The 26,313-nt window shown below is 66.3% G+C and overlaps 3 protein-coding genes across 3 annotated transcripts; all 3 read left to right on the top strand.

Moving 5' to 3' along the window:
* Positions 1–8,594: 8,594 nt before the first annotated feature.
* Positions 8,595–9,506, top strand: EMIHUDRAFT_102859 (hypothetical protein; the record flags this gene model as incomplete). The annotated part of the gene is made up of 1 exon (XM_005768625.1): positions 8,595–9,506. One exon carries the CDS (start codon positions 8,595–8,597, stop codon positions 9,504–9,506), a length of 912 nt encoding a protein of 303 aa, XP_005768682.1.
* Positions 9,507–19,910: 10,404 nt separating this feature from the next.
* EMIHUDRAFT_66183 (hypothetical protein) lies at positions 19,911–20,273 on the top strand (the record flags this gene model as incomplete). The annotated part of the gene is made up of 1 exon (XM_005768624.1): positions 19,911–20,273. One exon carries the CDS (start codon positions 19,911–19,913, stop codon positions 20,271–20,273), a length of 363 nt encoding a protein of 120 aa, XP_005768681.1.
* A 1,559-nt stretch (positions 20,274–21,832) lies between these two features.
* On the top strand, positions 21,833–24,387 carry EMIHUDRAFT_436522 (hypothetical protein; the record flags this gene model as incomplete). Its single annotated transcript, XM_005768623.1, has 6 exons — positions 21,833–22,386; positions 22,468–22,910; positions 23,024–23,080; positions 23,280–23,395; positions 23,475–23,617; positions 23,830–24,387. Coding segments are annotated over 6 exons (1,752 nt in total), but the record flags the coding sequence as incomplete, so codon positions are not given.
* Positions 24,388–26,313: the final 1,926 nt, after the last annotated feature.

Raw genomic sequence — 26,313 nt, 5'->3', positions numbered from 1 at the left:
GGTTGCAGCGAGAGAAGCGAGGCAGAAGACACTGCTGAAAGGGTGGGGAGCAGCCTGCCGTCGAGCGGCGCGCCGCGCAAGCCCGCTGCCGGCGACCCGATCGGAGAGCTGGTAGATATGGTACTACTGAGCGCGCCATCGCGCCCGAGGCGGCCCGCCCTGGCCCTGCAGACCTTCCCAGAGAGCTTGGCGAGGCTGTACAGAATGCCGAGAGCATACTGGGCAGGCTGCCGTCGAGCGACGAGCCATGCTGGCTCGTCGCGGCCGGCGAGCTCGAAGACCCGCTCGCAGCTTCGCCGAGCCTGGCGGGCCCGCCCGCACGCCCGCGGCCGCAGGCATGGAAGCGAGCTTCCTGGCGTCTCTAGCCAGCGCTCACATGCTAAAAGGCACCTCGCAGCGCGCGAGACGTGACCGGAGCGGTACGCCTCGGCGCCGCGAGAGCAGCCGGTCGACGTGGGCACCAAGCGCGCGGCCGCCGGGCGCATTCGCACCGACAGGGGCAGTAGAGAGTACTCCACCGCGATACCGTTTTGATGAGAGTTTTTCAAATTCGGACGAGGAAATCTCACAAAAAAGAAACAAGACGGCCCATAGCGCGAACAGTGCGCTCATGGGCGGTACAAGCCGTTCCGGCCGTCGAGGCGCGCCCTCTGACGCGGCGGAGGAGATTCTCGACTACCGCGTCCGCGGTGGCGTCGGTCAGTACTTGGTGCGTTGGGCGGGCAGCGCCGATCGCAGCAGCTGGCAGGACGAAGAAGAGCTGATTCGGCGCGGCGCGGCGACGCTCATCGACGGCTACCAGCAGCAGCGCGCGAGCGAGCGGCGAGCGCGGAAGCAGCGGTTGCCGCCTTCGGACGAGCGCAGAGTGAGACAGCGGACGGGCGACGCGCCGGCCGCCTCACCGCCCCGGGCGGTGGAGCCCGCCGCTGCACCTCTTGCCGGTGGCGACTCGTCGCCGCCGCAGCAGCTGGAGGAGGAGGCGGCGGCGGAGGAGGAGGCGGAGGCGAGGCATGAGGCGGCGCCGCAGCCTGCCGAGAGCGACGATGCCGGCGGGGCGCAGGGGGCGGACGCGGCGCCGGCGGGCTCCGAGCCGGCGGACGAGGGTGGGGCTGCAGACCCGCCCGAGCCGGCTGCAGGCCCGTCGTGTGCGGGTCCGGAGGAGGAGGAGGAGGAGGGCCCGCGGCAGAGCCCGGCTGTGGAGCCCGCGGCCGCGGAGCCCGCCGGCGCGGCGCAGCGCGACGCGCCTGCGGAGCCTGGCGCCGGCGGAGGTCCGCAGCCCAAGCCTCGCGTCGCCCGCCGGTCGGCCGAGCTGCCGAGCAGCCTGGTGGGCGGGTCTGTGGACGGGGGCACGTGCGTGTGCTGTGAGCGGACGCTGCCGCTCGACGTTGACGGCGCCACCCCCGTCCCGACGCTCCGTTCCGCCTCGAGCCGCGCCGGCCTCTGCAAGCGGTGCGCCGCGCAGCTGCTCGACGGCGTGCCTCCGACTGCGATCGACGCGGCGCTGCGCCGACTCGGGCTCGAGCTCGGCGAGCCGGCGCCGCCGCCGAAGCAGAGCGCCGCGGACCCGGAGGCGCCCAAGTTTGCGCGCTCCAACGTCGCGACCCGCGTGAGCCGCGCCGAGCGCGCCACCGAGAAGGAGGTCCGGTCGGTGCTCAACGGCCTCGTCGCGGGCGTCGTCAACGCGAACCGGCCGGCAGAGGCGAGCAGCGCGCCGGCGGCGGTCGACGTGGTCGTGCCGCACAACGCGCCGCAGGTGCTGCGCGTCACTCTGCAGGGCGCCTCCGGCCCCGTCTCCTTCGAGTTCGGCGTCCCGCCCGGCGCGGCGCCAGGCACCAAGCTGCGCGTCGAGGTGCCGCAGCAGGTGCGGGAGAGGCTGGCGCCGCCCAGGCCGCGGGCGGCGCCCACGGCCGAGGAGCGGGAGGCGGCGCGTGCGGCAGCGGCGGCAGAGCGCGAGGAGGGGCAGGTGCGAACCGTCCTCGAGCGGCTGCTGCGCGACGTGCAGCGCGGCGTGGCGCGGGAGGAGGCTGCTGCTGCCACGGCGGCGGCAAAGGCGCAGCAGGCGCTGCTCCGCGCGGAGGCGAAGCGGGTCGAGGCGGAGGCGAAGCGGGTGGCGGCGCTCGCGCGCGCCGACGCGCGCCGCGCCGAGTCGGAGCGGCGGGCGGCCGAGAGGAAGGCCGAGTCGGAGGTGCGGAGCGTGGTGCAGGGCCTGGTGCGCGCCGTCGAGAGGGCGGCCAGGAAGCCGGCGCGCAAGGAGGGCGCGAGGCGCGTGCAGCCGCCAAGCTTCGGGGACCGGCCCGCCTCCCTCCCCACCGCGGCCGCGGTGCCGTTCGGAGGCTGCGCGTGGCCCATCGGTCCGCCCGCGTGGCCGCACTGGCCACCCCACGCCGCGGGGCTCGCAGCGGGGCAGGTGCTCCCTCCCTGTCTCCCTCCGCACCTCGCCGCGCAGGGCGTGCCTCCGGGGATGGCGGTGGGCGCGGGGATGGGCGCGGGGATGGGCGCGGGGATGGTCCCCCTCTACGCGCCGATGCAGTCTCCCGCCGAACTGATCTACTTCCAGGGCGGCACGTGGCACGGAGGGCAGTTGCCAGGCGGGCAGCAGCCGCCGGCCGAGTGGGCGGCGGCCGGTGGCGGCGCGGCGAGTCCGAGGGCGCCACCGCCGCCGCGGCGGCCGAGGCGGGAGGGCGAGTCGGTGCTCGGCTGCAAAAAGTGCCGCTACGTGTGGCGCGTCGTGGCCGCAACCAAAGCGGTGCTGCAGGTGCGCGAGTGCAAGGCGTGCCGCGAACGGGCGGCGGCCGAGTGCAGCTGGGCGCAGTGCGACGCTTGCGGCAAGTGGAGGCGGCTCGTGGGGGTGAGCAGCGACGACCTGCCGCCGCTGTGGGAGTGCCGGCTCAACGGCGGGCCGCTGAGCACGTGCGAGGCGCCGGAGGAGGACTTTGACGAGGAGGAGGAGCGGCTGGTGGAGTGAGGCACGCGCCGCCGCCACGCCGGCCGCGGGGCTTGGCGGTCGCCTAGCTGCACCTGCGGTGCCCCCCACCCCCCCTACGCCCTATAGCTGTCCCCTCCTCAGACTAAACGGCGCGCTCGAGGCGCAGTGCCAGTCGCAGTGCGCGCAGCTTTGGCCCTTCGGCCTTCGGGCCGTTTTTTGGATCGATTTTGCTGCACTGTCTCGTGTCTGAGTCTGAGCGCTAGACGGTCGGTCACCACCATTCACCTTATGCTCGCAGGGTATCCTACACAGTACAAGATACACAAACATGCGCATTATTAGACTTACACATACATGTACACACTTTTTTTCTCGTGGACCGTCTCGACCGTGGACGGAGGACGCGTGTGGTCGTCGTGGCACGTGCGGGCTCGTGGCTCGTGCATACTGCCCCCGCATCGCATCTCTCTCTCGAATCTCATGTGTGCGTCATAGGGGGGGGACTCGCCTCTCTACACCACGCGCCTGCAGAGAAGACACCTCTCACATGCTGGGGAGATTTGCACCACAGTCCACGCACAGTGTGTCGCGGAGAGAGACGCGTGCGGGCGGTCTACTCGCACGGGCGTGCATGTCGTCGGGGGCCATCATCTCGGCCCCTCGGCCAGCCCTAGGACCACGCGGCGGCTCCCACCGGGTCGAGGTGTCCCTCGGCAGCCGGCTTCGCGGAGGGCGCGGCTCGAGGCGTCTGGCGCTGGGCCTCTGCACCAGAGGTTGGCGTGAGCGGGAGGCCGGATCGCAGCGCGCGGCTCGCGAGGCTTGTCGAGGAGTGGCTGCTCGACGGCGTCGACGGCGGGAAGGTCGCCACCCCAGTCGGTCCGAGCGCGGGCGAGAGGTTCGACTCGAGCACCGGCGGCGAGAGAGGCGACGAGAGAGGCGGAGCGAGAGCCGACGAGAGGGGCGGCGGGCGCTCGGTCGGCTCGAGGCCCGCCCTGGCGCACTCGATCGCGAAGTCGAGCTCGGCATGAAACTCCTTCTGCACGAAGTCGCGCACGCGCCCCGCCGACTCGATGGCCCGAGGCGTCTCCAGCCCCGGCGCCGCGCCCGGGCTGGAGAGGCCAGCGACTGGCGGCGGCGCCGGGGCTCCATCGGCCACTGCCGCCTCGCCCGTCGGTTCGCCGGTCGGTCCGCTCGCCTCCTCTGCCCACGTGGCGAGCCGCATGCCACCAGATGGAGACCGAGCCGGCGGCGGCTGGAAGCGCCGTGCCTCTGCCGAGGAAAGCGTGGCGGCGGTGGTGGCGGAGGCGACAGAGGCGAGCGTGGCGGCGGTGGTGGCGCACGCGACCGAGGCGGCAAGGGTGACGGCGGCGGCGGCGGCGGAGGTAGAGGTGGAGGAGACGGAGTTGAAATTTGCCTCGACCGAGGCCGGAAGGCGAGAGCGGAGGGCCTGCAGGATGGCAGCGGCATGAGGCCTCGCCGCCGAGAAGTGCACGCGATCCTTACCGCCGCACGACCAGAAGGCGGGCCGAGCGACAAATGTGAGCTCAAAGTGGGCCTCGCCATCGTTGGGAGACGTGGTCCAGCCGTAGTCGAGATGCACCTCGCGAACCGAAAGCAGAGAGCCCGTGGCCCACGCGTTTGTGATGCGGCCGGCCTCGGTCGCCGTGGTGATGAAGTCGTTGAGGACGGAGATCTTTCGGACTCGCCGTCCGCGCCACGAGTGTTTCATCACTTCCCAGCCAGCCACTTCCCAGCAGCTGCTCATTTCTGCGAGGGTCGAGGGTCGCTGTGTCGAGCACTCAAATCAACGATTTTACTTCGGGGAAAAGAATTACATGCGCCGCGCGTGTCGTGCGCGAAAAGAATTTTGCCTGCGCCCTAGCAAACCTGCCTACAGCCCCTGCCCGTCGTCTTAAAATCTCTGTGTGGTGGCGGCGTGCCGTCCTCCCATCCCTCCCTTCGGTTGTCCCTTCTTTCTTTCTTTGCCCGTCGTCATAGAAACCGCCCGAGGAGTTGCATCACAGAGAGAGAGAGAGATTTTTCTCTCTACACAGTGCCTGTGTGACACAGAGATGTGATCTGTGATCTTTAAGGGTCCGCCCCCAGGCGCATTTTGTATACCGAGGCGGTGCCCGGTGCCGAACCTGTCGGACCTTAAGACAGCGTTGTAGAATCCCTGGGCGAGGGCGGTGGTGTCCCCGTGTTGTTTTGTCCTGTCTGTGTGTGTGCTGGTGATGCACGCCCTGCGAGCGGGCAGAGGGTGCTCGCACTGGTCTGCCGAGGTGCCGTCTCGCCGGACGCCGCGCGCCTCCTCCCCCCCTCTGTTTTCGTGCGCCGCGTCGCCCACAATCTCTCCTGTGGAGATAGGAGCGGATGCTTTGGCCTTTGCTCCTTTTCTTTCTTTTTATAATTTAGGAATTCTCACGCCACGCGCTGCCACCTCCTCCCTCCCCGAGTCCGAGTCCAGTTCCCGAGCGCCGCCTCGCCGAGCCGCCGGCCCTTCCTGCCGCCACCGGCGAAGACCGCCTCGCCGTGCGGGAAGACCTGCAGCAGGTGCTGCTGCGGCCGGACGGCGTGCGGCAGCGCGCCCGCCTCGAAGGCGAGCGCCTTGCCGTAGCAGCAGTGGTTCGGGTAGTTTGCCGGCGCGGGGCAGATCGAGCCGAATCGCTCGGCCTTGTACAGTCCCTCGCAAAAGACGTAGTACTGCAGGTTGCAGTTGTCGTTCGTGTCGAGCTGGAAGCCGGCGCAGCGCGCGTGGCCGAGGCCGCCGTAGCAGGGCGAGTCGTGCGGCGCGTCCTTGATGCGCGCCATGCGAGGCACGCACTCGGGGTACTCCGCCTGCTGCTCGGGCGAAGAGACGATGGAGCGGCAGCGCCGCGCGGCGGCCGGCTTGACGAAGCTGTCGAGGAAGCGCCGCTCGCCGAGCCCGCGCACCTCGGCGGGGTTGCCGCGGCCGTCCACCTCGCAGCGCGGCGGCGGCGGCGGCGGCGGCGGCGGCGGCGGCGGCGCGGCGGCGTCCGAGAGGCGCGCGGGCGGCGGGGCTCTGGCGGGGGAGGCGGCCGCCGTGGCGTTGGGCGCGCGCAGGTAGGTGCGCCAGAGCGCGCGCATGCGGCGCGGGTTGACGTGGTGTGCGCCGACGAGGGAGCGCGCGGCGCGCGAGACGGTGAGGCACTTGTCTTGCGCAAAGTCGACGTCCTCAAAGGCGTCGAAGTCGCCGACGCGCACCTCGCCCCCGAAGCGGACCTGGAGGCACCAGCAAAAGAGCCAGTCCTGGTTGAAGAGCGCGCGGTCCTTGAGCCCTCCCCACAGCTTGACGCCGTTCTCGGAGAGGGTCGTGAGGTCGTCGGTGCAGCGCATCACCGCCGTCGCGTCGGTGAAGCGCTTGGCGGCGGCGGCGGTGAAGAGCATGATGCCGCCGATGGCGAGGTGGACGGCGGGCGGCATCTGCGCGATCGAGAGCAGGCTCGCCGCCTTTGCGAGCACGCTCGCCTTGAGCCCCCAGTCGCAGAAGCCGGGCCCGTACAGGGCGAGCTCCGACGGGTCGCGCGCCGAGACAAAGGCGGCGAGCCGCTCCGGGTTGACGAAGACGTCGTCGTCGATGATGAGGTACCTGCGGCGGCGGCGGCCGGATGGAGGCGACGGCAGCGGGCGGGCCGGGAGGAGCGAGAGGGCGCGCGGTTCGGAGACGGCCACGGCAGAGGGGCGGCGCACCAGTCTGCGTGCGGGAACTTGGCGTACAAATCCCGCGGCACGTACTTCCAGATCTGCTGCACGGCGGCGATGCTGTCCGTCATCGACTCGACCACAAGCAGCGACTCCACCCGGCCGATCCACGTCGACTCGAGCGCCCGCCACCGCTCCGACGCTCGGGTGCGGGTGATCACGCCCACCGCGATGGACGGGCCGCCGCCCGATCGAGCGCCGCCGCCCTTGGCCACCTTGCCTCCGCCGCGCTCCGACGCGGACACGTCCCTGGGCAAGAGGACGGATTCACCGCCGCCGGTGGCTTGGCCACTGCCGCCGCCGCCGGCTTTGCCGCCGCCGCCGCCCTTGCCGCCGCCGCCCATACCGGGCGCGGCACCACCGCCCCGACCGCCTCTGCCTCCTCTGCCTCCTCTGCCGCCCCTGCCCTTGCCGCCACCTCTGCCCTCGCCGCCGCCTCTGGCGCCTCCCTGGCTGCCTCGGCCGCCACCGCCGAGGCCCCTGCCGCTGCCACCGATTCCAGCTTGCACTGCGTCAATCGGCAGTGGTGGCGGTGGCGGCGCTCGTCGCCTCGCCACCGCCGTCCCTGCTGCCTGTGCCGCGCGTGCCGCTCTGAGCGGCGGCTGCAGAGTCGAGAGCGGCTGCTGCTGACGGTCACGTCGCTGGCACACGTCGCAGCCTCGACACGCGCACTCGGCGCAGCGCGAAGCCGCGCAGGCGCCGCAGGTCAACGCGCATGGCTTCTCTGCAGCACCCGCCAGGCTGACGACGGTGTGGCTGTGACTCAGAGAGACGCGAACCACGTGCGGAGCTGCGTCGCCACTCGTCGCGGTGAGCGATTTGAGCGTGGTGAGCACTGCCCAGACGAGAAGCACAGTCAGGGCGCCGCGGCGGAGCTCGGCGAATGACATAGCTGGCGTGCGGGAGGTAGCCGACCCTAAGGTAGCCGACCCTCGATTCCATGCTGGCGCCGCGTCGGCGGGCGCTGAGAGAAACAAATCGCGCGCCTGAGAGCCGTTCGTGCCGTCCTCCCATCCCTCCCTTGGGTTGTCTGTTTTCTTTCTTTTCCGTTCGCGCAACAAGGGGCAATCTCCCTGACGGCCGGGTACCTATAACGGTAGCCACGGCCGGGTGAAAGAAAGAAACCGTGTAAAAAACACGAGCTGCTTTCGAGCAACGCCACTTCGCTCCACAACCGCCCCGCCACTCCTGCCGTGCGCGATCCCGGCCTCCGACACGGTCTTCGAAATTGTTGGTGCGTGCTCTTCTTCTCTCCGGGGGGGATTTTTAGCAATACCAAACAACTCTAACACTCACACGTCATTTAACAAAACCTCGTCATTTGTGTTTTGTCGTCATTTGGGGCCTGCCCTGTTCACGCGCGCGCGAGACGTGCAGACAGGGTTGCCAGGTGAGAGCGAATGGCGCGGTTCACGCCTCGCACAACAGACCGTCTCTCCGGCTGGTAGTCGACAAGCTGCCGAGCCCAAATCACTGTGTGTGACACATTTCTTGTTGGCTTCTAAAAATCTCTCTCTGACGCATGTGTCCGTACGTCCTGCGCGGACGTAAGAAAGAAAGAAAGAACGCAACCCAAGGGAGGGATGGGAGGACGGCACGCCGCCACCACACAGGGATTTTAAGGAGAGGAGTGTGGTGCTAGCCGTCGCCCACCCTAACCCTTGGGCGTCTGCCTCTTTCTCTCTCCCTTCGCAGTCCCTCGCCGATTCTCGCTGCAGCCTTCATGCCACCTCGCGGTCGCCCCACTCTCGTCGTTCTCCCTCCTGCGAAAGAAGAAAGAAAGAAAACAGCCAACCCAAGGGAGGGATGAGGACGGCGCCGCGACCATAGGAAAAAATCTTGAGCCTAACACGTTGGACAGACGGCGCCGATAAGATAGGCTGCTTCCCGCGATCGTCTCGCCCTCCCTCACTGGTGTGTTCATTGGGGGGGTCCTCCTAGCGAGATGCTCCGCTGCCTCCTGCTCGCGGCCTGCGGCGCAGCCGTGGCCGGTCAGGCTTGCGGCGCTGCGGGCGCCGCTCCCGCTGCTTCGCTAACCGTTTCTGGCTGGTGCGGCGGCGCCGCGTTTGTGTCCGAGGAAGCGCTGCTGGGCTCCGAATGCCTGAGCTCCGAGATGGTGCCCGCCGATGCTGTCTGCGCGGCCATGAACATGCGCTGGTGGGCGGCGGCCAAGGCGCTGCTGCCGCGGCTCGCTTCCGACGGCAGGCCCGCTGTGCGCTCGCACGCGCAGGCGGTCAAGGATGGCTCCGCGGGTCTGATTGGGCTGGTCCGGCGCGGCGGCTCGGACGCGGGGCTGCTCGTCCGCCCCGCCGTGTCCTGGGCACAGAGCCATGAGGCGGTGCACGTGCGCGTCCGCTTCTCTCCCAAGAAGCACGGGCCGGTCTCCGCGTCGAAGATCGAGTCGCCAGAGGTGCGCGTGGGGGCGGCGGCGATTGGCTTCAGCGCGCACGCGCGCAGCGTCAACTCGGGCAAGCGGCTCGACTTTCGGCTCGAGTTGCCGCTCAACGCGAGCATCGACGAGGAGAGCAGCACGCACGCGCTCGCGCCCGGCCGGCTGACGTTCCGGCTGGCAAAGGCGGAGCCGGGGCAGCGGTGGAAGGCGCTCGCGGCGTCGCCAGGGGAGGGAGAGGCGATCGAGTACGGCCACGTCGGCGCGTGGTTCGAGGAGCAGGAGCGGCTCGACGGCGAGGCGAAGAAGCGCAAGGCGGCGAGGGAGAAGAGCGAGGCAAAGGCAAAGGAGGCGGCGGAGGCCAAGGGCGGCGAGGGCGAGAAGCCGGCGCCAGCGAGCCCGACGCCGCCCAGCAGCAGAAAGGAGAAAAAGAAACGGGCGAAGGCCGCGGGCGCCGGCGCCAGCTAGGTCAGGCGTGTCGAGTTGTAGGCGGCGGCCGGGCGGAGCAAGCGGAGCAAGGGACGGGGCGGCAAGGGGCCCACCGCGCCGGCTGGGTTTCTGCAGACTCTGCAGCAAGCCTGGGATCGATTGCGCGCCTGGCTGTTTGGCACCGCCCTTCGAGTGTCGTGAGCGTCGACCACGGCCAGGGAACGAGGTTTTTGGATTTTGTAGCACACCCAGTCGCAGAGGTGCGGCTGGGGGGCGCGCCGTGGGGCGAGAGCCCAGATCAAAGCGACCATTTATGTGTTGTATGTGTTGCACATGTTTGAACTTATTGCAATAAACTAATTTCGCGGACTCGGCGGCTCTCGAGGTCTCGGGCCCAAGAGCCAAAAGAGTGATAAGAGAAAGATTATCGTTCAACGTAGAAATTCGCCGCCTCGCCCGAGCGCAGCCACCTGCGGACCTGGCCAGCCTGTTCCTGGCTCGTGCCCAGCCTCTCCTTCGGCTGCCGCTGGCCTCGCAGTCCCGCCTGCCATCACGCTGCAGAGCCTGCGAGACGCCACAGATAGGGGGTAGACAGCGTCCTAATCTAAAATCCGAGGATTAAGGATTCAGGCATCGCTTCGGTGAGGCCAAAGTGAGTTTATGGATGTGTGAGAACGGTACGGAACGCGAGGAGTCACGCGGACCGACTCGTCGGTGACTCTGCTGCACGCCGTTCCAGATTTTTTCTCAGTGTGAGCGAGACGTGGAAGAGTGCCACCGTCGGGTAGGACGGGTCGGAAGGAGTATCAGAGTAGCCGTTGTGGTCGCGGCGAGCAGCGCCGGCCACTCCGGCGCCGCGTCGGCAACATGGGAGCATGTCCACCGCCACTTCGCGGTCGCAGCGCTGTTGTCGCCCAAAACGCCGCTATGTACCTTTTCGGGCAAACCATCGAGCTGCATGTCGATTTCGACTTGACGGCAGCATGGAGGCATCACGTCTCCATGCTGCCGTCAAGTTGGAGCCAGTCTGCGGCGACCACAGCGCTCAGAAAGGTACATAGCGAGCTTTTCAGAGTCAAGCGATCCCACACTGGGCGGCTGAGGGCCAAAAGCAAAACGCGCATCGCCACTCTCGCATCTCACAGAGCGGTGTTATATCTCAGTAACCCCGCTCGATGGTGCTAGAGCAGCGTTCTTCAAGCTTAAACCCCACTCTACACAACACAGAGCAGCGTTTGCCTAACTAACAAGACTCCGCTCTGCAACCTTCAGAGCGGACTCTTGCTCAGAAAAACACCGACCAAACACGTTCGAGCGTAGCAGCGGGGTTGCTGAGATAGAACACGGCTCTGAGATGTGAGAGTGGCGTTGCGCGTTTTGCTTTTGGCCCTCAGCCCACACTGGTGAATTTTGGGGCGCTGTCTACCCCCTACCACAGACGCCAGTTCTGCCCATCCGCAAGTATCCCTACGAGGGCCGCCCCGATGGGGCGATGGTCGTGATGCGCCTGAGCGCTGGCTGTCAGGCTGTCAGGTGCTGTCAGGTGATCTGTCAGGCTGTCAGGCACTGTCAGGCACTGTCAGGTGCCTCTGTCAGACCAGCTGTCAGGTGCTGTCAGTGCTGTCAGGTGCTGTCGGGTGCTATCGGGTGCTTGTCTGACATCAGAGGGGCTCCGTAGCTGTCGGGTGCTGTCGGAGCTGTCGGGTGTTGCTGTCAGACGCTGTCGGAGCTGTCAGAGCTGTCAGGCTGCTGCTGCTGTCAGAGCGACGCCGGTGCTGTCAGGTGCTGTCGGTTGGTGCTGTCGGGGTGCTGTCAGGCTCTGACACACTATCCACACTTATGACATTATCAAGAGGAGACCAGCAGGACTCTACTACACATACTCTCAGCCTCTCCTCCTTCACGGCGTGATCACGCCGCCGGCGGCGGCCGCCTGGGGAGCGCAGATGGCGGCGCAGGCGCAGGCGGCGGCGGCGGCAGCGCGGCACAGACGGCGGCGGCCACCCCACCCAGACGCCGTAGGCATATGATTGTAGGGCCCCAGAAGGCTAGCTGGTAGCTTCATTTGTAGTTGTAGCACAGCCGCGGGTCCGCAGAGGTGGGGCGGGAGGGTTGAGAGAGAGACCCATGAGGCATGACCATCCCATGACACTGCATGGACCACAGCACACTCACATGCACATGTACATGTGCATGACATGCACATGCTCATGTCTTTGCATGGAATAGTTTTGTTATACCCTCATGGGGCACAAGAAAGAGGCTGCACGGCCTGTGTACGGTCTGTGCTGCTGTCGGGCTGGTCGGGCTGTCGGGCTGTCAGCGCTGCTGTCAGGCCACTGTGTGCTGTCGGGCTGTCAGGCAGCTGTCAGGCTGTCACGTTAGGGCCTGACAGCGACGGAGCCCCTCTGATGTCAGACTCTGCTGTCAGGCTGTCAGATACGTGCTGTCAGACTGTCAGAGAAAGTGCTGTCAACGCTGTCAGGCTGTCGGGCCCACTGTCAGGCGCTGACCTGTCCGGGTTACTTTGCTGTCAGGCTGTCAGACCAGGGCTCAGTGATGCGCTTGACGGGCCACGACAACGAGCCAGCGCTGGTTGGACATGCGCTCCGTCAGCTCGCCCGAGGCCTGCTGCCTTCTCCAACTTGTCAACGCGTCCGGCAGCTGCGGCAAGACTTCTGCCTTGGCCACCCTTCTTGCTGAGGCAGCAGGAGGAGATCCGCTATCGGTCGGCCAGCGCGTCGTGGTGCCCTTCTCCTGCGGCCCGCCATGAGCGGCACCAGGACGCCACGGACGTCGTCAACAAGCACGGCAAGCGGTCTCACTTCACCATGACGACGCTGTGAGGAGTCTGGCACGGTGCTGCTACACGTGCGCCGCCCCCACTCCCAGACTGGGTCCATCTCCTTCTCCCTTTCTCGCACAGGTCGAACAGTGCGTGTCCGGAGCAGCGCCGACCCGCCAGACGCCGCCAGGGCGCGATCGCGATGCCTGCTGAGGGTCCTTGTTGACTCTTGCGATCGCAGCTGCGGGAAGCTCCCACCCACCCCTCCCACACGCGCTCCATGAAGCATCGATGATATAGACATAGAAAGCTTGAACCATCAAAAGGTTAGTTAGTTAGTTAGGAAGGTGAAGAACAGCCAGGCTCGGACTGGACACCAACGCGGTATGGGTGGACGCGAGACAGATGATGACGAGACGCACGAGCGACACACAGACACATTATACAAACAAGCTCACAAGCAAGACACACAGCCAGCTTGGCTGCCACACACACCCTGAGTTGGCGTACACATAACTCAGGGCCACGTCCCCCCTGTCACCCCCCCCAGCACACACCGGTGCCAAGGGTACAAACAACAGCACAACAACAAAAGGTCTGGTCTCCAAAAAGAAACTACGGTCGACTCATCTCGCGCTTTTATCTTGGTCCGGGCGTTACATCACCGAATGTCGCCAGCGGCCTATCCGCACGCGCCGCCGCTGATCACAGGCGGGCAACCGACCATGCGACTGCGATCGTCTTCAGGAGCCTCCTCACCGCGAACAGAGGTAACAAAGCCACTCTCGCGGGCTGAGGTGCGTTGTGCCCAAAAGTGCTAAGTGGCAGCGCCCACCCGCGAGAATTGCCGAGAGCAGGAGGAGAAGAGGCAGGAGTGAGAGAAAGAAAACACCCCCATGCGCTCACCTCGTGTCCTCAATCGCTGGTCGCAGTTGTCATTCATGTCGCGCATGGACGACGATATTGGAGCACGGAGGCACACCCGCTTTCTCAACGAGATCAGTGAGCGCTCCCACTCCAGAGGCGACCACAATCACACCCGCCCCTTCTGAGCTCGCCACCTCTCCCGTCACAGAAAAGCATCCTGATTTCAAACCGAGCATGCTGGCGCCACCCAAGAGCAAGCTGAAGCCGGTCGACCTCTCTGGCTCGGGCCCGATCATGCGGACCCACAGCTCCGACAAGACGGGGCGAGAGAGGGGGCCGCTGGGGGAGAGGTACAAGTGGGGCCCTCTTGGAGGGTGGTGTTGAGGGAGGTTTAAATGACTAAACATGACAGTGACTAAACATGACAATACACGCCGAGGGCCCTGCGCAGCCCCCACGTACTCGGCACGATACACGCCATGAGTCCCCTGAAGTGCCTCTTCAAATGATGATGTCTGCGCTATGATATCTAGCTCTCGGCACTCTCGTGCATCAGCTCAGCCGACCGAGATATCCTCCCTGATGAACTCCATGTCCTCCGCCATCTGGAACTCATCTCCCCTCGGCGCTTCTCGCTCCTGCGACTGCGCCTTCTCCGCGAATTCGATCGTCGCCCGGGCCGCCGCAAGGTTGGTCGCGGTGACTCCGTTCGCCTCGGCATCAGCAAGCATGAAGCGGGCTGAGGGAAGATCAATCTCCAGCGGGGCAGCGTCCAGGACCTCCTCGAGTGCGACGAGGGCGTCCTCTCTCTTCTGCTGCAACTCCGCCTCCTTCTCGACCAGCGCCACTACCGCCTCCAGCTTATCCTCATCCACGCCTGCCTGCCATGCCTGACGAAACACATCCTGAGCCTGCACAACGTCCATCTCGCCAGGGGGGCACTCAGCAAGGGCCACCAGCTGCTCCCACGCCGCATCGCGCTTGGCTTGTGCCTCCACAGCGGTCTCGACATGCCGGCTAGCGCTGCCAATCAGCGACTCCTCGACGCCTGCGGCTCGGGCCTCTGAGAGCCGCTTTCGGCCGTCTGCCACGTCGAGCGAGAGAGGCTCGGAGGTGCTCACGTCTTGCAAGGCCTGCCTGGCCTCGTCAAGCCTGCGCTGCGCCTTTGCTACCTCCTCCACATGCATCTCTGCCTTATTGACCATGGCCGCGCTCGCCCCTTTGCTCCGCATCTCCGCAATCTCTTCCTTTGCCTCCTCGACGTCGACGTACTCCTTTGGAGTCTCTAGCAGTCGCTCGAGTGCCTGGTCGGCCACCGCGGCGGCGGCCTGCACAGCCTCGGCGAGGGACACGCGCCCCACTGACACTTGCATCACCTCATCCGACACCCCGGCCGCTTGGCCGGCGGCGATCGCCTCCTTTAGCGCCGCGACATTGACGGCAACAGCGTCCTGCTCGTTGAGGGTCTTGAGCTCCTCCGTCAACCTCTCGCGCTCCCGCATTGCCTTCTCAGCAGCCTTTACCTTGGCCTCGAGCGGGGCGATTGCCGCCGCATCCAGACCCGCTGCTCTGCCCTCGCGAATGGCTGCCTGTGCGTCCTCGAGCCTCAACGTAAGGGGAGGCACCTCGGAAAACGCGTCGACGGCCGCCTTGGCAGCATCTGCGCGAGCCTTCGCCGCCTGACGCGCAGCAGCCTGCTGGATGAATTTGTCTGCGTCGTTGAGCAAGCTCTTGGCAACAGACGCAGCGGCCGCGGCGTCTCGTGATGCGCGCAGAGTGTTGAGATCTGCGCTGAGCTGCTCCGACTCGAGTGCTGCTCTCAGCGCGGCGGTGGCCTTGTCTCGCGCACGAATCGCCTCCTCGGCCGAATTGAGTGTTTTTGATGCTGACTCGAGAAGCGTCACATCGACATCGGGCACGGTCCTCGCCGCCTCGAGGCATCGTTTCGCCCGGGCCGGCTCGACGTCGAGGAGTGGCGTGGAGGCCAGTGTCGCCAGCTCTGCAAGGGTCGACTGCTGCGCAGCTCCGGCCGTCTTGATGCACTTTGATGCCTTGCCTAGAAGCTGCTCTGCGACGCCGGCAGACCGGCCGTCCTAGGAAACACCTGTGGCAATCCCGTCGTCAGCTGTCACGATGCACCCGAAGGGGACCCCAGCGCCACAGCCAGCATCATCCGTGGAGGCACAAGTGTTCGAAGAGAGAGTGGACCTGAGCAACGATATGACGGGTGGCAAATGATAGCAGTGGGCGTCAGAAGAGTCGTCCTTGCGCGAGGAGAGCTCGATAAACTCGAGGGGCCAAAATATGCCGCTAGGAGGGCGGAGTTGCGCCGAAAGGCGAAAGAAGCCGCGAGAACAAGGGATCGGCAGGCGGCGGCGGCGTCGCAGAACGAGGCAGAGGAGAGCGACGCGACAGAGGAAGAAGCGACAAGGCCCTTGACAAGGGAGAGAACGACGAGAGTGGGACGACCGCGGGGGGGAGAAGGCTGCAGCGAGAATCGGCGAGAGACTGCGAAGGGAGATAGAAAGAGGCAGACGACCAAGGGTTAGGGTGGGCGACGGCTAGCACCACACTCCTCTCCTTAAAATCCCTGTGTGGTGGCAGCGTGCCGTCCTCCCATCCCTCCCTTGGGTTGTCCGTTTTCTTTCTTTCTTTAAGTATTCCAGGAAGGAAAATGTGCGGAGCTATCTAGCCATCGTCTCCGTAAAGAAAGAAAGAATTTAAACAACAAAAGTCGCTCTCACAGCAGAAAGAATTTCAGCAGGACTGTCGCGCACAACGCTGGGCACCGCGGGACTGGCGCGCACTGTAGACTGAAAGCAATGCGCCTTAAAAGGAAAAAGACGTTAGGTTAGGTACAGAGGATCTCGCGGCACGCCGCCGTTTCTAAGCCTTTCCACCCACCCCACCCACCCCACGCCGTGGTTTCTTAGCTTCGGCCGGCACCCCAGGCAGAGCCGGGATCTAGGAATGTTTAGGTAAAATGACAATAATGGACCGCTCCGAATGTCGCCAGTCCGCAGTCTGCGTGTCTGCCACCCACTTGGGATGACAGGAAGACGCACACACCTCCATCCACACCGCCCAGAACACCGCAGACTTGGGCAAAATGACAAGTGCGCGCGCCGCAGGCGAAGAGAAAATGTGAGCGGGGCTCCTGTTCACAGCCTTGTAGGCTTGTTATGAGAAGAAAATACGTCCTATGGCGCTATGCGCTGGTCTGTGAGAGGTTGAGGTGCGAGCCCTGGAGGCCCTGGGGATGTGGGTGGGGTTCACACTCGTGTGTGGGCCCTTTCTTGGGGCCGCGCCTGCGGCGCGCCGTGGTTTCTTAGATTTTTGCGGAAATCGCTCGGCATGGTTTCTTAATGGGACGTTTTCTTAATGCCCGCAACAGACTGTAGGAACGTGAAGAACAGAGAAAGCGGATACAAAACAAGAACACAACGCACTCTCTCACATGACACAAGCGATCCCACGATTGCGAATGTGGGGACTACATGATTACAGGAAGGGTGGAGGGGCCCGTCTGCAGAGCTAGGCGGCGCGGGCACCCCCCACTGGGGCCGAGGACAAGAAGCCGTTCGTCGCTTGCTTGTTCTTTTGCTTGTTGATCCAGTCGGTACGCTCCTTGCGCGCCTGCTTGTTGATGTTGTCGGCGTCGCCCGCCACCGCCGCCTTGGAGATCTGCTGCGTGTGGTGGACGACGAAGGAGGAGGCGCTCGCCGACGCCGCCCCGTACACCGTCCGGTCCGTGTTGGTGCCCGCCGCCTCCTTGGCGAACACGTGGAGGAACTGCTTGGTGGGCGGCGCAATGCCTCCCAAAGTTTCCACGAGCACCAGCCGCGTTATGGCTTTCTTGACCCACTTCGCGTCTCGTAGTACTGCGCCCCCATCCACTTCCAGCCCGTATCCGTCTTGACCCACCCCTTTCCATACGCGTGGTCTTTGACCCATCCCTTTCCAGTCGAGTGGTCGAGCGGTCCGTCCACCTGACGGCCACGCTCCTTGCACCCCACGACTCCCGTCAACGCCTTGTCCAGCGTGTTTCCAAACCCGTAGAGGTGGCCCACCGACGCCACATTGCCACCATTGCCCCACGAGCCCCTCCCCAACGAGCAACGTCGTCGACTTGATGAGAGGGTTCCAGCACTAGAACAGACCAACAGACGCCCCGCATTTTGTTGTAAAGAAGAAAACAAAAACAACCACCGGCGGATCGATTAAAATCCCTGTGTGGTGGCGGCGGCGCAGACGGTTTTTTTTTCTTTTTTTTTGGCACACAGAATACACTCCCTCTCTATACACACACGGTTGTGCATATGCCTCGGGGCGTGCGGCGCGTGCGCGACGCGCAGAACGAGGTTGCGAGGGCGGTGCAGGTCTACGGCTTCCGCCGCTTCTTGCTCTCCCTCGAGTCGGGCCTCCCGTCAGAGGTGTCGTGGGCGCTGAACGCGCTCCTCGTCGCGTCGTGCGACACCGTCGACCCGCACTCGGCGGGCCCGATCGGCACGACCTTCCGCCTCGACTCGCTCGTCTCGGTGCAGCGCAATCCGCCGCTGCTGCGGGCGCTGCTGCCGCTCGCCATCCCGCCCGCCGACGGCGAGGCGATGCCCGGCGAGGGCAGCGCGCGGGAGCTCGCGATGCTGCACCACCGGCAGGCGTGGCTGCTGCTGCGCAACATGGCGCTGCTGCCGGAGAACGAGCAGCCGATGGCGCGCGCGACCCGCCCTCCCCCGACCTGCCGCCGCCGTGCACCCGCTCACGCGGCTCTCGACTCGCCCCACCCACCCCTGCCCGCCCTCCCCCGTCGCGCAGGCGCACTCGCTCGCTCTCCGGCGGCTCGTGCTGTGGCAGCTGCAGTCGGCGCTGCAGGCGCACGACGCCGACGAGCCGCTGCGCCTCGAGGACATCGACTTGGAGGCGGCCGACACTGCCGCGCGCGGGACGGCCGAGGAGGCCGCGGGCGGCCAGTGCCAAGTCAACCCACTGTGCACGCGCGGGTACCGGCACGGCGGCCGGGGCGGGCCGTGCCGCATCTCCCGCCACGACAAGGCGGAGGCGACCGAGCGGCCCAGCGGCGCCCCCCGCCCCGTGCTGCCCGCCTCCCTCTCCTCGCCCGGTGCGGAGGGCGGGCCTGCGCTGCCGCCGCTGCTGTCGCGGAGGTACGTGGCGGAGGCGTGCGCGTGCGCGGCGGAGCTGCTGCACCTGGGGCTCAAGCACTGCAAGCTCGACTCCTTCTGCGACGGCGTCCCCGTCCGGGCCGGCCTCCCCTCCTCCCTCGAGGACCTCCTTGCGCTGCTGCTCTGTCTGCTCCTCTCCGGCGAACACACACGCGCAGCGCCGACACCAGACGCCACGCCGCCACACGTCGTGCCACCAGACGCCTCGTCACCAGACCGCACACAGACCCGCACCGATCCGCGCCGAACACACGCCACTCGCGCCCCGCTTCCACGCGCCCGCTCTCCGCCCGCGCCCCTCCTCCGCCCGCCAGCCAGCCCCTCCTTCCTCGCCACACCCGCCTCCCGTCCCGCACACACACACACCTCGCCCGCAGGCGAGCCCGGCCTCGCCCACCCCGCCGTGGAGGCGCTCGCCCGCCTCGCCGCCCACGAGCCCAACGAGCACCTCCTCTCCTCCCTCGCCAGAGCGCACCCCTCCTCCCTCGCGCCGCTCGCGGAGGCGGCGAGCGGCGCCGTCCCGCCCAACGCGCCCCACGGGTCCGAGGTGGCGGCGGCGCTCGCGCAGGACGCCGCGCTCGAGCTCCTCCTCCTCTTCGCCTCCTCCGCCGACCTCACCCTCAAGCGGCTCCTCGCCAGCAGCCCGCTCGTCCTGCCACGGCTCGTCGGAGTCATCGCCGGGGCGGGCACGCAGCCACCGCCCGCCGTGCGGCGCTCCGCCTCGATCCTGCAGCACCTCGCGTCGGTCCACGGCCACCGGCAGTACTTTCGGGCCTACGAGCCGACCCTCGCGCAGCTGGGGTCGATGCACAGCCAGCTGCAGCCGGACGTGCCGATGATTCTCAACCAGGTGCTCTCGGAGCTGTCCGTCAACGTGTGACGGCGTTGGTGGCCTCTCGTCACCACACGTGTTGGATATTTATGTACGAAGGTACCACACGCCACTCTCTCTGCTCTGTTTAGAGGACTAGAATTTTGGGCGCGCCAAGTCGCGGGCCTGGAGAGCGCGGCTGTTCCCTCTCGCCTCTGCTGGGCGTGCGGCGTGCGGCGGTGTGGGCGGCGGACAGGCGAGAGCAGGAGGAAATTTGGTGGGTGAGAGCGCGCGTGTGCGACTTGACGCGAGAGTCATCTCACGTCTTTGAGGCTGGCGTTGTGCAAAACTCACAAGACAAGACTTGCTTCAAAAATGCGGAGGAGAGGGCAGTTAGCGCTCTCCTTCGCGCGATCCTCTCCTGTTCAATGGGCCTGTGATATCGCTGCGACTGCAGCGCAGACACAGGCAGCACACGCGCGCGACTAGATTTGCGTCGCCCTGTTGCGCCTCGCTCCCGGATCGAGCGCCGCGAAGGTCTCTCGAAAAGCCGTCTCTGCGCTGCCGGGCCCTGCCGGCTCTCTCGATGTCGACCCGCGGCGGAGAGGGGCCGCGCGGCGGGCGAGGAGGACGAGGGCCGCCTCTCGCCCGCCTCCCGCCCGCTCCGGCGCGAGGTGGGCGCCGGGCGCCGAAAAGTGAGCCCGGCTGCAGCGGCGCGGGCCGTTGCGGGTGAGCCACCCTTCGAGGCAAGGAGCCCTCCCAAAATCAATTCCAACATCATCCCTCGACCCAGCTCAGCCATGCCGCCCGCCAAGAAGACGCCCGCCAAGAAGTCCGCCAAGAAGCCGTCCGGCGGCGGCGAGAAGAAGCGCAAGAAGAAGCGCGTCGAGTCGTACTCGTCCTACATCTACAAGGTGCTCAAGCAGGTGCACCCGGACACCGGCATCTCCTCCAAGGCCATGTCCATCATGAACTCGTTCATCAACGACGCGTTCGAGCGCATCGCCGTCGAGGCGGGCAAGCTCGTGCGCTACAACAAGAAGGGCACCCTCTCGTCGCGCGAGATCCAGACCGCCGTCCGCCTCATCCTCCCCGGCGAGCTCGCCAAGCACGCCGTCTCGGAGGGCACCAAGGCCGTCACCAAGTACACGTCCAACGCCTAAAATCGGCACCCACACTCTGACCCGGTGTTTCTAAACACCACCCTCAAGTTTCAGTTTCCTTTTTTGCTTTGAGGTGGCGTTCTCAAATTCTTTTTTGCGTGCACAGCGATGGTTTACTCCTTCGCGCTCCCTGCACACTCAGAGCCCCTTTAAGAGAAAGCTCGCTCTTCCCCGCGCGCTGCCGCCGCTCCGCTGCCAGCCGAGGCACTCGCACTCGGGCTCCGCGGCGTCGGCCGATGGCCCTCTTTGATGTGCTCGCCGCCGCGCCCGACGCGTGGGCCTACGCCGCGGGCGGCACGGTCCGGTGCCGCCTCACCCTCATCGGCAGCGCCTCCTCCGCCGAGCGGTGGGTGGACTGGATGAGCGCCCAGCTCTGCGGCCACTTCTCGCTCGCGTCGCCGCCGCCGCCGCCCTCCACGCCGCCGCAGGCCGAGGCCACCGCCTTGCCGGACGAGCGGCAGCAGGACGCGCCCGGGCGGCGGTGCTTCTTCTCGTCGCCGCCGCACGTCGTGCTCGCCGGCCACGCCGTGGAGCCCGGCGCGCGGCTCGCCTTCGACGTGGTCGGGACGCTGGATGCGCCCGCCGTCGGAGCCGTCCTCCGGCTGGCGGCGCGGCCCGATCTGCAGGCTCGCCGTCCGCGCCGCGCCGACACCGCCGCACTTGCAGCGCCTCACCCCGCTCCCCACGCACTTGCAGGCTGCGCGTGCCGCTGCGAGTGTTGCTGTGCGGCGCGCCGCGCGCCGGCGCGCCGCTGTGCGCGCAGCCGCGCCTGCAGGAGCCGTCTTGGGAGGGCGGCGCCGGGGAGGGCGGAGCAGCCGGAGGCGGCGGTGGCGGTGGCGGCGGCGGAGGCGGAGGCGGAGGCGGAGGCGGAGGCGGAGGCGGCGTGCCAGAGTCGCAGTTTTGCTGCAGCGTCAGCTCGGAGGATGCCGCGCTGACGCCGGTGGCCAGCCGGGGTGGTGGTGTGTGGAGGGATGTGCAGAGGGGTGCACTTGGCCGGCGGCGGGCGAGGAGGAGGAGGAGGAGGTGGAGCTCGAGAGGTTGCAGGTGGTGGAGGAGTGAGGAGAGAGCGGAGAGAGCAGCAGACAGCACGCCTCAGATTTTGAGACGATGTGGTATACGGCGGCTAATTCTTTTCATTACCTGTCCAGTGTCGAGGGGAGAGGGGACACGGATTGAAGATCCCTCACACCAAGATCGTGCAGGGCGGGGACACAATACATGCATGTGCAACAGCACGCCGTCTTTTGAGTCGGAGACCAAGCGCACTTGGAGCACTTGGAGTGCAGTCATCAGCCTCACATCCAGGGCCAGGGGGCTAAGAAGCACACCCAGCGGGCCAGCCAACCAACGATTCTTTTCATGTTAGTGCCAGTGCGCGCCAGTCCTGTGCCTAGTGTCGTGCGAGGAAGAAAGAAAGAAAGAAAACACACAAGAAAGAAAGAAAACACACAACCCAAGGGAGGGATGGGAGAACGGAGTGTCGTGCGAGGAAGTTTCCGACGGCTACAGAAAGCTGAATTCTTTTCATTCGTACGCTGGCGGGCACTTCGCCCTTGACGCAACATATATATGCAGACCCTGCCTGGCGAGGCGGACGACGTCTCACTGCTGAGCGGTCGCCAGCGATTTCCGCTGCGAAAGTACGCGTACGCGCTGCTGCTGCTGCTGCTGCTGCTGCCTGTTCTCCTGCTCGTCAGCGCGCCGGTCACCGCGCAGCTGATCGTCGACAGCTCCGAGCTAACAGTGGGCCTGTGCGAGGTGAGCGATCCTGCCGCCGACTCGGCGCAGGTGGTGTGCGCTGTGACGGCGCGGGTGCCGTCCTTGCCGATGCGCGTCACCGCGGACGGCACCACCGCCCGCGCGTCCCGCTCGGCCGGCGGCACGTCGCTCGGCACGCTCACGGTACCCGCGGTCGACTTTGGGTACGGCGGCGACGTCGCGCTCACGCTCGGCGGCGAGATGCGCGTGACGAGCCTGCAGGCGCTGCGCGAATTCGCCGCCGAGGCGCAGGCCTCCGAGGAGGTGTCGTTGCGACTCGAGGCGCCGCTGCTACTCCGGTTCGGCTCGATGCTCTCTCTGCCCGTGACGCTGCGCAAGTGGCTGCCGCTGCGAGGCGCGCGCGCCGCATACCCGTCGCGGCAGCGGGGTGCGCCGCGCCCTCACGCGCGCGCTCCCTCCTCCCCTCGCGCCCCAGGCGCCCAGTCCTTCCCCAACCACATCCTCAGTGTGGATATCTCGGACGCCGACCCGGGAGGAGGAAGAGAGCGCTTCCCCGGTACGCGGCTGCCGAACGTCATCTCTCTGACGGCGGAGGTGCGCAACCCGTCCTCCTTTGCGCTCCGCCCGCTCGGTGCCCTCAACCTCTCCGTCCACACCCCGGACGGGGCTCTGGTCGGCCGCCTCTCCTCGAACGCGTCTGCGCCGCTCCTGCTGCCGAGCGGCGCATCGGTGCAGCGGCTGCGAGGCGTGCTGGTGGCGGAGAAGGAGGCGGGCCTGGAGGCCGCGTCGCGGCTGCTGTCGGACCACCTCTCCGGGCGGCCGAGCCACCTCTACGGCGTCGTCGAGAGCGTCTCCACGCCGCTGTACGACTCGCTCTTTGCGGGGATGCGGCTGCACACGACGCTGCCGGGCCTGCAGGCGAGCGCTGTGGGGAGGAGGAGGCGGGGGAGGCGGGGGGGAGCTCTGGGTGGCGAGGAGGGGGGGGGGGGGGGGACTTCCCGCCGCTCGACGCCGCCCCTCCTCCCGCGCAGGCGCCTCTCCTCGACCGCGTCGAGGTCGTCGTCGACTCGCGCCGCCTCGTGGACTGGGCGCCCACAGAGAGAGCCGAGAGGCGGCCGAGAGGCGGCCGAGAGGCGGCCGAGAGGCGGCCGAGAGGCGGCCGAGAGGCGGCCGAGAGGCAGTCGGCGTCGCCGCCTGGGCCCCGCAGCAGCGCCCGAGTCGGGACCGCCCCCCGCCTGGCCCGCTCCCCCGCCCGCCTCCCGACTTGGGCGCGCGGTCCCACCACAGGCGAATCCGCTGGACGGGCGCCCCCTCGTCCTCGACGCGTACCTCGCCATCTCGAACCCGCTCGCCGCCTCCTTCGCCGTCATGCGGATCGACTCGCACATCTTTTACAACGACCAGTGCGCCGCGCCCCTCCCTCCCTCCCGCCCGCCCGCCCTCCTGGCCCCGGTGCCCACCAGCCAGCCCCTTGCGGCGCAGGCGGGTCGGGCGGATGCAGCTCGTGCTCGACGCCTCCGACCCAGAGTACGACGCACGCCTCGACGGGCCCGCCCTCGCCCCGATCGTCGTCAGCCCGCGCCAGCAGCTTGTCACTGGCAGGCCGTACCCGTGCATCGTCGAGGGCGCGCCCTCTCCCACCACACTCTCTCCCCGCACCCTCTACCCCCGCGCCCTCTCTCCCTGCAGCATCTCCCTGCAGCCTGCCCCTCCCCCTCCTCCTCCTTCTCCCCCTCCTCTCCTCCTCTTCCTTCTCCTCCCCCTCCCCCTCCTCCCCCTCCTCTTCCTTCTCCTCCTCCTCCTCCTCCGCCCGACCCCCGCCGCCCGACCCACGCAGGCTCGCTCGCCACAATCAACCAGATGCAGACCGAGATGCGGCAGCACGGCACCGTCACCGTCGTCGCACGCTCCGAGCTCAAAATCGGCAGCGGCGACTTCTTCACCACCATCAGCTACGACCAGCCCGCCGTCTCGGTGGTGCCCCACCACGCGCCGCCCTACCCGCCCGCGCCGCCCGTCGCGCCCTTCTCCTTCGAGGCGCTCAACGGCTTCTTCAATCACGAGTGGGAGGAGATGACGGTGCGGGACCGGGGCAAAACTGCCTCCTTCGAGTGGCCTCTCCGGTGACGCGGCGGAGGGAGCGAGCGGGCGAGGGGGCGAGCGGTGGGGGGAGGAGGCGGTTGTGTGTGAGAGTGTGTGAGTGCGAGCGAGTAGTCGAGAGTACTGAGTGGAGCGGAGCGTCGCGGTGGTGTGACGCGGAGGGAGCGAGACGGTGACCAGAGTCGCGACCGGGTCGGTCGGTGAGTATACTGTGTGGCCGGCCGTCTGTGCAGCAGGTCTAGAGAGAGAAACTACTCCGGCACCGTTGTTTTTCTCACGATGTGGTTTTTCTCTCTGGCGTGGGGTCAAGGAAGTGGACCGGCACGCCCCCCCCCCCCCCCCCTTGCGCGTTTGGAAACGGCGTTTGCTCTTTGGCGGAGCCGGAGAGGTTCCCGGATTCGTGTCATGAGAGATCAGAGAAGAGTTACACTCCTCCGTGTATCTCTGGACGGACGGAAGATACGTCAGGGGCGGGGAACCCGCAATTTGAGATGCTGAGGGCATTTTGAGTTGCAAAAAATCAATTTAGATTGCATTTTTCAATTCAGAATGCCGAGTTGACTTTTCGCATTTCAAGATGCACACCGCATTCCAAAGATGGTCCACGCATTCCAGGATGCGTCGACCATCCTGGAATGCGAACTGCATTCGTGAATGCGCTAGCATCTGGAGTTACCCCTTTGCATTCTAGGATGCTCCTTGCTATTTCAAGTTGCCTTCCTTAACCTGAGATGCCCAGCATTTTGGCCAATGCCGCATGTCGGCGGGGCATCGGGTAGGCTGCGGCTCGGCCTGCGCCTCGGCAGTCGTTGCCGCTGCGCAGCTGGATATGGTGGCGCACGTGGCGTGGCCTGTCGTTTGCATGTTTTGCGGTGGCAGCCCATAACCGCACGAATTGTGCATGGCCCTCAGCAATCCGTGTTCGATCGGCAACGCCCGTGCCGCTGCTCTGTGTCTCGTTAGAATAGGCAATGAAAAACGGCGCCCGCTCTCGTCGCATGTGCGCCGGTTGACATATCATGTATGTGGCTCTTTTATGGATAACAAGGAGTCTCGTTTTCAACTTTTTCTTCTTGTATATGAGCCCGCAGCCCGCGGCTTCCTCGCGCGTTTCGCGCTCCTTAACGGTCTCTCTCTCGCCAGCCCTCAACTGTTCAGTAGAATTTGCTGCAACTGGGCAGATTCATGTGGTATCATGCTGTCCTCATCAGGTGTCTGTGCCGCAGTGTAGGCGAGACTCTAATCTCTATGCCTCGGCACCCCATCGAGGCAGCTCGCGAGGTGAAGCTTGCCAGCAAGGGTATTGTTGCCTACACCAGCAGGCAAGGGAGCACTATGGTGTGAGCCTGCCAGCACTGGTGCGCAAGCCAGATCAGTACAGTCGTACCGGGCAGCAATGAAGCGCGTTAGGTGCCCGCGGCCGCGCCGGATGCAGTGCTAACGCGGCAAGCTTGGGCCGCATCAGCAGATGCGTGAGGCGGTGCGGAAACCGTTGTTTCAAGGCCACCTGGTAGGCTCACTCCTTCCCATCCCAGAGGTAGAGGGCAAGGAAGGTAGTCGATACCCTCGCCACAGATGGACATTTTCATTCAGTGTTATGTGCTACTTTCAGATACGTAGGAGGACTCTGCTGACGGGGTATTTTAAAGCCCAAGAAAGAAAGAAGCAGGATTGTAACGCCCTCCCCACGCACATTGTTTTCCGCACTTTCCGCATATTCCGCAACGCGGAATAGTAAACGGCAATTTGGGCAATTGTCGGAGTCTCCCATTCTGTAGCGTCAAAGCGCAGCTGCCTCGTGGCTCGTGGCGCATGGTGCATCCTGCCCGCTCCCCCGCAGCTACGCTGCTGGTGATTGATGTCGCACGCGCATGCCCACCCTCACGGCACCCACGCCATACCCGCGCGCTGACAACACATACCTGACATGCGCACTGCACCGACATCCAGCCAGGCTCCCGCGTCGACGTTGACGCTAACGAAGAGAGGCGCGTTGAGCCGGCGCAAGGAGCACGTCTCACTCACACCACCACTGACGGCCTCCCACTTCTCGGCCGCAGCTTTTCACACCGTGGTACCATCGGCTCCTCGTCGCTAGCATCATCAGCGAGTACACCCTGCCTCTCGCCGTTTGCCCTGGCGAACGTGGCCGTGCTGATTGTCTACCGCCGCGTGGCTGTGCGAGATCTAGACGTGCACACCCCGCACGCCACTCGGCTGT

Source organism: Emiliania huxleyi (genome assembly GCF_000372725.1).
Source record: "Emiliania huxleyi CCMP1516 unplaced genomic scaffold EMIHUscaffold_45, whole genome shotgun sequence".
Lineage (NCBI taxonomy): Eukaryota > Haptophyta > Isochrysidales > Noelaerhabdaceae > Emiliania > Emiliania huxleyi.
This window is presented reverse-complemented; position numbering and strand designations above follow the sequence as displayed.